This window comes from Aegilops tauschii, chromosome 4 (assembly GCF_002575655.3).
Source record: "Aegilops tauschii subsp. strangulata cultivar AL8/78 chromosome 4, Aet v6.0, whole genome shotgun sequence".
In the NCBI taxonomy this organism is placed as follows: domain Eukaryota; kingdom Viridiplantae; phylum Streptophyta; class Magnoliopsida; order Poales; family Poaceae; genus Aegilops; species Aegilops tauschii.
Window position 1 is genome coordinate 493,055,103 of NC_053038.3, and position 10,759 is coordinate 493,065,861.

The following is a 10,759-nucleotide window of genomic DNA, read 5'->3' on the forward strand; positions in this document are numbered from 1 at the left end:
GGCGAAGCCCTGCGCCGGTAACTTCATCATCACCGTCGCCACGCCGTCGTGCTGACGGAGCTCTCCCTCAGCCTCAACTGGATCAAGAGTACGGGGGGCGTCATCGAGCTGAATGTGTGCTGAACGCGGAGGTGCCGTACGTTCGGTGCTAGGATCGGTCGGATCGTGAAGACGTACGACTACATCAACCGCGTTGATAAAATGCTTCCGCTTTCGGTCTACGAGGGTACGTGGACACACTCTCCCTGCTCGTTGCTATGCATCTCCTAGATAGATCTTGCATGATCGTAGGAATTTTTTTGAAATACTGCGTTCCCCATCATCTGTTTCGAGTTACAAATATGAGCAACCTAACCGGTATCAAGTACCCAGGCACTACTATGAGCAGTAGTAAGGTACACATCAATAACATGTATATCAAATATACCTTTGTTCACTTTGCCATCCTTCTTATCCGCCAAATACTTGGGGCAGTTCCGTTTCCAGTGACCAATCCCTTTGCAGTAGAAGCACTCAGTTTCAGGCTTAGGTCCAGACTTGGGCTTCTTCCCGGGAGTGACAACTTGCTTGTCATTCTTCTTGAAGTTCCCCTTCTTTCCTTTGCCCTTTTTCTTGAAACTAATGGTCTTGTTAACCATCAACACTTGATGCTACTTCTTGATTTCTACCTCCGCAGCTTTGAGCATTGCGAAGAGCTCGGGAATAGTCTTTTCCATCCCTTGCATATTATAGTTCATCACAAAGCCTTTATAGCTTGGTGGCAGTGATTGAAGAGCTCTGTCAATAACACTATCATCGGGAAGATTAACTCCCAGCTGAGTCAAGTGGTTATGGTACCCAACCATTCTGAGTATGTGTTCACTGACAGAACTGTTCTCCTCCATCTTGCAGCTATATAACTTGTTGGAGACTTCATATCTCTCAACTCGGGCATTTGCTTGAAATATTAACTTCAACTCCTGGAACATCTCATATGCTCCATGTCGTTCAGAACGTCTTTGAAGTCCCGATTTGAAGCCGTAGAGCATGGCACACTGAACTATCGAGTAGTCATCAACACGCGACTGCCAGACATTCACAATGTCAGCAGTTGCTGGAGGGGGTGGTACACCTAGCGATGCATCAAGGACATATTTCTTCTGTGCAGCAATGAGGATAATCCTCAAGTTACGGACCCAGTCAGTGTAGTTGCTGTCATCATATCTTTCAACTTAGCTTTCTCTAGGAATGCATTAAAATTCAAGGGAACGGTAGCACGGGCCATTGATCTACAACACACATATGCAAAAACTATCATCACGTGAGATGGAGTAGTTTTCAATTGTGAACATCTCTATGTTGATCATATCTACTATATGATTCACGTTCAACCTTTCGGTCTCCAGTGTTCCGAGGCCATGTCTGTACATACTAGGCTCGTTAAGTTTAACCCGAGTATTCCGCACGTGCAAAACTGTCTTGCACCCGTTGTATGTGAAGGTAGAGCTTATCACACCCGATCGTCACGTGGTGTCTCGGCACGACGAACTGTCGCAATAGTGCATACTCAGGGAGAACACTTATACCTTGAAATTTTAGTAATGGATCATCTTATAATGCTACCGCCGTACTAAGCAAAATAAGATGCATAAAAGATAAACATCACATGCAATCAAAATATGTGACATGATATGGCCATCATCATCTTGTGCTTTTGATCTCAATCTCCAAAGCACCGTCATTATCTCCATCGTCACCGGCTTGACACCTTGATCTCCATCGTAGCGTCGTGGTCGTCTCGCCAACTATTGCTTTTACAACTATCGCTAACGCATCTTTATCTTTACCTAATATTAAAGGAAGGAGACTTTCATAGTTCTCCATACGTTACCCTTTTATATCCGTTGATTTTTGTATTAACCATAAAGATTGACGGTTGAGATTTAAAATTTAAAAGTAGATCCACATAAGAGTTTGCAAAGAAAAACTCATCACCTCCTTCCACGGTACCTAAAGAAAACAGGAAACAAAATATGTACACGCACAAGAAAAGAAAACCGAGAAGGAAAAAGTGTAGGCACCGGCCTCTTTCTCTCCCGATCTCACACACCTCCGCTCGGCCGCACATCTGGGAAACAAAAAAGCACCCCTGATCTCTCTCGTGCGCCTATGCTCGGCAGCAGATCGGGGAAAACAAAAGGCACTCCCGATCTCTCTCGCGCGCCTTTGCTCGGCCGCAGATCGGGGAAACCAAGGAGCACCCGCGTCAGCCATCGCCAGAGGCCATGAGCATTTGCAGGAGCATGAATATGCCGTTCGGGGTGGGAGCCGAGCCGTGTGATCCGACCAAGAGCACTTCCAAATCGCCGCCGCTCTCACTGTCAAGCCCGCCGGACGCGCACGACACCACAAGGAGGCCATTGGGCATGAGAGCCGAGTCGTGTGATCCGAATGCGGGCACTCCCAGATTGCCGCCGTTCTCATCGCCGAGCCCATTGTACGCATGGAACACCACAAGGACATCTTCCAGGTAGCCTGCCGCAGCATCGAGTTGGCTGTCGACTTGGTCGAGCTTGCGCACTACCACACAATGCTTCTGGGAACAGTCCAATGTCACCTCCACAGACTTCGCCGACACACCATCCGCCGTTCGCCCCTGCTCCACACACGTCAAAACTCCATCTACCGGTTCTGCACTCAGGTATTTACTGAAGCGAACCTTGCAATTTCCTGATATATCTTCATGATTGCAGAAGCCAAGCTCGCATCTCATCTGCTTTTCAATCGTGCCCTATCCAGACCTGAAAATTCGTATTTATATGGTTAATAAATCCTGTCAAGACTCTACTATGTACGAACAGTTTTGCAAAATTATTTTTTCTGAAACGATGGTCTCTTGTACGTGGTTGGATATTGTAGTGGCGGATTTTTCTGATGTACCACTTATGTACTGGAAAAGATTACTCTTGGAATGATTTGTCCCAGTTATTACTTATTAGTGTTTGTGGTCATGTGTTTCTTGTAGATCTAATATCTATTTGCAAATTTGGAGCAGTATACTTGCTTCGAAAGTATAATTTCCTGTGCCAGACAAGACAAGTAGCTCAAGAAATAGTTACTATTTTTTGGGCAGAGAAAGAAGTAGTTACTGTTAAACATGTGGTATACTGAGCTACTTACCAATGGAAATTTGTCTAGAGAGCTCATGTTTCTGTACACTTCTATGGCTAAAAACCTTTAACGATTTTGTGTAAAACACTGACTGATAGGTCTGTTGCTTTGCTCCTACACTGCTTAACCTGCGATTAATTCCAATATTTGATTTGTGGCAAGCAGATAATCGCACTATAGATTATTGATTAGGACTGTGCTAACTTCCGACTGACCGGAAGATAAGCATCAGATCGATAAGCCTCTTTATTCCTATCTAGTCACCCATGCATGCAACTTTACTAGCTAATCCCGTGGGTGGTGGCCGAGGAAACACATGCAACCAGCCTTGATTAATGATTTCATGCATGCATGCAAACTAAAAGACAAAACAGATGATGTCAGCAAAAGATCTCCCTATTTTGAAACTATAAAATGTTTTGTAGCTCTAACTGTCACTCCGATTTAAAATCTGTTTTCAGGTAAAAAATTCGCCTCGACGAGAGCATCGAAACAAGATCCCATATTGATATGTTTCGACGACTTATTTCAGGCCAAAAGTTACCATGCCCATAGTGTATAACTTATCATGGTGTTACACTGAAGTTATCAGGGGTATGTTTCAACTACTTTTTTTGCCTGGGTCAAAATTTACCATGGTATTGTAAGTAAATTATGCAATACCCACCGTCTACGATCGATGTCATCCTTGGGCCACGATGTGAGGTCCACATGGCAACATGGCATGACCCACATATACAACAAAAAATTGTGCATTGTGCCTGGCTAGACCGATTTAGGTATGTGCGCGGTGCTTAGGTCTATGGTGCGTAGAATACCATGTCATTTACGCTGAGGTTATTGAGGGTATGCTTTTCAATTTGTTCTCCCCGGATCAAAGTTGCCCGAGATTCGATCGTCGGTATCCTCATACCTAGTTCAATCTCGTTACCGGCAAGTCTCTTTACTCATTCCATAATGCATCATCCCGTAACTAACTCATTAGTCACATTGCTTGCAAGGCTTATTATGATGTGCATTACCGAGAGGGCCCAGAGATACCTCTCCGATACTCCGAGTGACAAATCCTAATCTCGATCTACGCCACCCAACACAACACCTTCGGAGATACCTGAAGAGCATCTTTATAATCACCCATTTACATTGTGACGTTTGATAGCACACAAGGTATCCCTCCGGTATCCGGGAGTTGCATAATCTCATAGTCAAAGGAACATGTATAAGTCATGAAGAAAGCAATAGCAATTAAAACTTAACGATTATTATGCTAAGCTAACGGGATGGGTCTTGTTCATCACATCATTCTCCTAATGATGTGATCCCGTTCATCAAATGACAACACATGTCTATGGTTAGGAAACTTAACCATCTTTGATTAACGAGCTAGTCTAGTAGAGGCTAGGGACACTGTTTTGTCTATGTATCCACACATGTATCAAGTTTCCGGTGAATACAATTCTAGCATGAATAATAGATATTTATCATGATATCAGGAAATATAAAGAACAACTTTATTATTGCCTCTAGGGCATATTTTCTTCAAGGATAATAGGTGTTGTATATGCGGTTGGAGTGTGTGGCGAGAAAGGTTTTTACCCAATATGGATGGTAGCATAATCTCCGGATCAGTTCACCTTCTTCTCTGTCATGGACATAGTGTCAGTCTCATATGACCTTACTATTGCCGTTATGTCGTTTTATTTACTCGTTTTGTTGGACTGGCTGATGTTGGCTATGTGCATCCTAACTAAGTGGAGGCGCTTGATACTACATTTTCTATTAAAGGCAATTGTCGACTCGATAAGATGTCTAACCTCCTCGATCAAAATGGAGCTTGGAAGGTAGATCTGATCTAACAGTACTTTTGGGAAGTTGATGTTGAGGCTATACTTAAAATTCGTACATCCGCTCGGCTGCTTGAGGATTTCATTGTGTGGCCATTTGAAAAGTCGGGTATGTTCTCCGTTAAGACGGGATACAAGTTGGCAATGACTGAACATGAGTTAATGCACTTTTCTGGGGCTACTAGCACAAAGAACTGGAGGTGCGCTATCTTTGGAACTTGATCTAGAAAGCCTCGGTGCCTAATAAGAAGAGGATTTTCGTGTGGAAAGTGGCCTCTAGTGCCCTGGCCACTAATATGGAGAAGAACCGGCGTCATATTGGTTCACATGCAGTCTTGTGGGGCTACTATCTGTGGACGGGAAGACGAATCCAGCTTTCACGCTCTTGTTGCATATTAAAATGATGATGCTCTTTGGGATTCGATGCAACAAGTATGGACCCTATAGAACAGGGTTGATGTTCAATGGACGGGAATGAACGGTTTCTACACTCTCTTGCTGACCTGTCGAAAGGACACGGCCACACGGGATATGATCCTCTTCTTTTATGGCGAGTATGGCACCTACGGAATGGATTTTTTTTATGGCAAATCAATCCTCCCCAACCTAGGTGTCCTGCTTGTTCTTGAGTAACTATCTCAATTCATTGCTCCAAGTTCAGCAGCTCTCTGTCACCATTGTTCGTGGAGCAGCAATCACCAAAGCCCAGGCCAAAGCCACTGCCACTGCCATGGTAATTCCCACCGCCTGGTTGGACGGCACAGTCAGTGGATGACTCCGTTTGTCAAAAGGACGGTTCCGTGGGCGCTGGCATGATTTTGAGAGACGACAAGGGATCTGTGATCTTTATCGCATAGAGACGTCTCTTCTACTGTAACGATGCTCTGGAGTCCGAGTTACATGTAATCAGGGAAGACATTGACTTGGCGATACATCGGACTCCCCTGCCAGTTTTAATCTAGTCTGACTGCTCCAATGCTTTATCAGCGATTATGGGCGGGTCTGTGGACAAGTCATCGTATGGCCATTTGATTACTGAGATCAAAATCTTGATGGAAGATAAGGTGTTTACTCTTGTTAAGATTACTCGTGAATAGAATAGGGTTACATATTGTTTAGCGAACTTTAGGTGTAGCGGGGATAGCACTGCGTGCTGGCTTAACCAACCCTCTACCATTGCTGCCGAACTTGTGCTTTGATTGCAACCCTGTGACTATGAAATAAATACCTTATATTCCCCTAAAAAGGTGTTTTTTATTAAAAAACTAGTTATGAAATTTCTGTGACAAAAAGATAATGCTTTTAAAATTCTGCGTACATGTGTCCAACGGTCGTAGAGGGGTTGTATATCGGCTGAGATGGAAATGAGGACGTTTCTATAAAAAAACGACGATGTTGATCTAAATACTCTCTCCGTCTGAAAATAAGTATCTCAAACTTTAGTAGGAGTACATCCTTGTAGTGGTTACTGAGATTTAGGAATATTGTTTGAGTAAAACATATCCTGCAATATTTCACGTAAGTGAGTATATAATAGACAGCCCCAATTTATTATTGTCGATCAATTATACGAAACAAATCACACATCGCAATTCTCAGATTTATTTCTTTAGCCAACCAAGAAGCTCCCACCAACAGTTTAACATCACACGTACCCGCCGTTGACCCGAATGACCTGCCCGTTGATCCACTCAGCGGCGTCGGTGCAGAGGAACCCGACCACCGGCGCGATGTCGCCGACCTCCCCGAGCCGCTCCATCGGGTTGGTCTCCGCGGTCTCCCTCACGGTCTCGTCGCTCTTCCCGGCGAAGAACATGTCCGTGGCCGTTGGCCCCGGCGCCATGCAGTTGGCCGTGATCCACGTGCCCTTGAGCTCCTTGGCCATCGTCCGCACCATGCCCTCCACGGCCGCCTTGGACGCCGTGTAAGCAGAGTACCCCGTCCGGAGCGACCCAACCACGGACGTCGTCAGAGCCACGATCCGGCCGCCTCCACCGTGGGGCATGCGGTTGGCGGCCTCGCGGAGGCAGAGGAACGCGCCGCGTGTGTTCACGACGAAGGCGCGTTCGAAGTCCGCCGTGGTGGTGTCGGCGAGGGACGGGTACTTGTCGTCGATCACGCCGGCGTTGGCAACAAGGATGTGCGGCGCGGCACAAACGAAAGTTGTCGCTAGCCGTTTTTCCACTAGTGACCCCCCACTTAACGAAACCGATGTCCTCGTCGGCCCACAGGAACGTTCCCTCTTGGCATATGTATTTGCGTCCAGTCCAGCACATATGCCATGTCGTGTGCCACAACGGGCCACACGCGCCATGCGCCACATGCCTGCGCACCTGACCCACACATGTCCATGTAACCGTGAGGGTCTGCTCTGATACTAATTGTAACGCCCCGGCCATAGCCACCAGTTCACGGCCGTTATTGCCTGGCGGGGTCTAGACCGACCTCACGGACCAACACTAGTCTTTTCGGCACACTTTGTCCTCACTCGTACGCACGCGGGACCAATTTTCCGGTCGGTCACCCATCCTTAAATTCCTCAAAGCCAAGCACACATAACTTTAGAGTTCTTTTCAAATGGACTCTAGGAAAAGAAAGAAATCATTGTTGATATAGGTAGATCATTCCTATAAAGACAGACTCTCACATTTGGATATTGATCTGATGGCCAGGAAAGAAAGCTAGTGACCGAAACGTTTCTTTTAGGCACCTTTTAAATAGACGGTTCTTAATAGGCGGTCCCATCTAGATATTTCACGTAGTTGAGGAATGCACAATCCCAATATACTAAGGGTAATGTTTAATTTGCACCCCGCCGACGGGCCGATGCTTTGGCCGGCCGCGTCGCGAGCCACAGGATTGGCCTCAAATTGTGCGTTGCGAGCCACATGATCGCTATGAGGCTGGCCATAGTGGGGGTAACATGAATAGTATCATGCACTTGGGACTCGCAAACATGCTTATGTGGCAGGCAATTAAAGAAGAGAGAGATGGTTATAGTAACATAGGTAGATACCGTAACATAATAAATGTGATGCTACTATGTGTCATGCATGGTAATAAATGAGACCATCTATGATATTAATCTATGATACTATGCACTATAGAGGTAGTAACATAGACTAGTAACATATGCATGTTACTAGTCTAAGTTACTCCCCACTATGACCAGCCTGACGATCGCTATGTTCCGCTGGGCTCCACACACCGCTTAGCACTGCAGCATTATCTTCTCACGCATGCTTATCTTCTTAGGCAAACGCCCCAGCCACCCATTCGCACCCATCCTTCCGCTTCTTCTTTCTTCCAGATCACCTCTGCCCACCACCAGCGCCCCGCTTCTCTTTTTGTTGCTGCCTGGCTAGACCGGTTTAGGTATGTGCGCGGTGCTTAGGTCTATGGTGCGTAGAATACCATGTCATTTACGCTGAGGTTATTGAGGGTATGTTTTTCAATTTGTTCTCACCGGATCAAAGTCACCGCGGTCTGTGGTCGAATATTACCGTATTATTTACACAAAAAGGTAATGAGGTTATGTCTTCTTGAAAGAAAAAAATGAGTGAAAGTTACCGTGGTGTTCGTACGTGAGTTATCAGCTCTAGTGTGCGTATATTACCATGTTATTTACACAGAAACTATCGGGGTATCTTTTTTCAACAACGTTTATTCTGGTGTCAAAAGTTACCGCGGTATTTGTACCTGAGTTATCAGCTCTGTTGTCCATGTACTATCATGTTATTTGTTTGTACGTGAGTTATCAACTCGGATAGCAATATATTACCATGTTATTTACATAGAAGTTATCAGAGGTGTGTTTTCAACAACACCCCCCCCCCCCCCCAAAATCTTTTCAGCAACAGTTTCCCCGCGGGTAAAAGTTATCATGATGTCCGTACGTAAGCTATGCAATCCATTTTGAGTAAAGTATCATGCTATTTACACAAAATTTATTAGGGGTATGTTTCAAACAACTTTCCCCCAGGTCAAACTTACAAGCTACCGGAACTGCGGTGACTAAATTATCATGCAATTAACACAAAATTTAAAGGGGGGGGGGGTTGTTTTCGACAACTTTTTTCTCTGGGTCAAAGTTATCACGATATTTGTATGTTAGTTATCATGTTTACGGAGTGTAAAGTATCATGCTATTTACATATAAAGTTACTCGGGGAACTTTTTAACCCCCGTGGGTTAAAGTTACTTTGGTTATAACAACCTTTTCCTTTGGTTAAAGTTACCGTGGTGTTTATAGCTAAGTTATTGAATCTGCGATGTGTCTGTTATCATACGACTTATAACAGAAGTCGTCGGGGTGCGCGAGCGGTGGTGGTGATGCATGCATAGTTGAATAGCAGCCCCCCCCCCCCCCAAGTTGGGAGCTCCATCGCAACCACGAGCATCTCACCCGACAGATGTCGAGTCGATCGGGACTGTCGGAAAACATAATGTTAGGTACTTAACTGTTTTGAGGCTTGCGGGCCGGCGTGACATGCTATGGTATTTACACAAAAAATTACCGGGAGTATGTTTATAATTTTTTCCGGATGGAAGTTATCACGGTGTTTTTATGCAAGTTACCAAGTCGGTGGTGTATGAATTACCATGCAATTTACATAGAAGTTAAAAGGGTATGTTTCAACAAAAAGAATTCCTCGATCAAAAGTTACCAGGCCCTGGGTGCTAAGTTATCTGGTCCACCTTTCGTAAATTATCATGTTATTTACAAAAAAAAAATCCAGGATGTGTTGTCAACAACTTTTTCCCGGTCAAAACTACCACGGTGTTTATACGTAATTTATCAGATCGGCAGTGCTCAAAATCATCAGTTTAATCCCCTTGTGAAACACTTTTTTAAAATGTATTTAAAATTGATGTCAACATGTATGCCTCTCCCACTATAGTCAGTAACATGACACACTACTGAAAAATGAAAAATCAGAAGATATAATGCTTTTTCCCAGTGCGTAATAAAGAAGGATAAAAATGTCCAGTTGCGTTGAAGTGCACAACAAGTAATGCTAGCCCAGTTGGTTAACTGCTTTGATATAGTAGATGACCAGAGTTCGATTCCCGGCTCCAGTAATTTTTTTCTTACATGAATCGTGCCGAAGAAAAAAGGGGAAAAAAGGGATCGCGCGGGAGGAACGGGATCGTATGTGCCTGTAGCTTTTCCGTATTGATTATGCATGAAACATTGTAAAGCAAAAGAAGCTACATTTACATGGGGGACCACTAGGGATCAGACTACTGATCCCTAGCATCCCATCAGACCAGCCCATGACCATAGGATTAGTATGTGAATGGACGGTAGATCTCTCTACCGAATGCCCAGCTTTTATTAGGTGATTCTATAACTGATCCCAAAACTAACGCACGTAGCCAGCCTTGCTTCTTATTATGTAATTCCGCCACTGATCCCTAAAAAAACGTACGTAGCCAGCCTTGCTTCTTATAACGTGTCCATGTAGCCAGCCTTTGCTTCCTAAACGTATTCATGCTGCTTCTACTTCAAACGCTGAACTAAGTTCAGAATGTCTCATCCAATACAGGTAAATGTTTTACATGTTTGATTCAGAAAGAAAAAAAAAAGATAAATTTGCTTAAATTGCTTCGATGTAATAAAAACTTGTATCTTGTGTAACACTTGACTTTTCAAGACAATAGTTTTTTTGCTTCCATCAAGGACACAATCTGCTTCTTTTGTGTGTGAAATTTGATTGGACCTAACAAAAATTTGTATTCAAGAATTATGCTTCCATGTACCA

General features: G+C 44.4%; 1 protein-coding gene across 1 annotated transcript; it reads right to left on the reverse strand.

Annotated features, from left to right (window-relative positions):
- Positions 1 to 6,525: 6,525 nt before the first annotated feature.
- On the reverse strand, positions 6,526 to 7,132 carry LOC109741677 (NADPH-dependent aldehyde reductase-like protein, chloroplastic). Its single transcript, XM_020300753.3, has one exon. The coding sequence runs from the start codon at positions 6,997 to 6,999 to the stop codon at positions 6,640 to 6,642; it is 360 nt and encodes a 119-aa protein (XP_020156342.2). The 5' UTR covers positions 7,000 to 7,132; the 3' UTR covers positions 6,526 to 6,639.
- Between the last annotated feature and the right edge of the window lie 3,627 nt (positions 7,133 to 10,759).

Bases quoted from the DNA above. Each gene is read 5' to 3' on its own strand.
- LOC109741677 (XM_020300753.3), bottom strand. From the start codon at position 6,999: ATGCCCCACGGTGGAGGCGGCCGGATCGTGGCTCTGACGACGTCCGTG.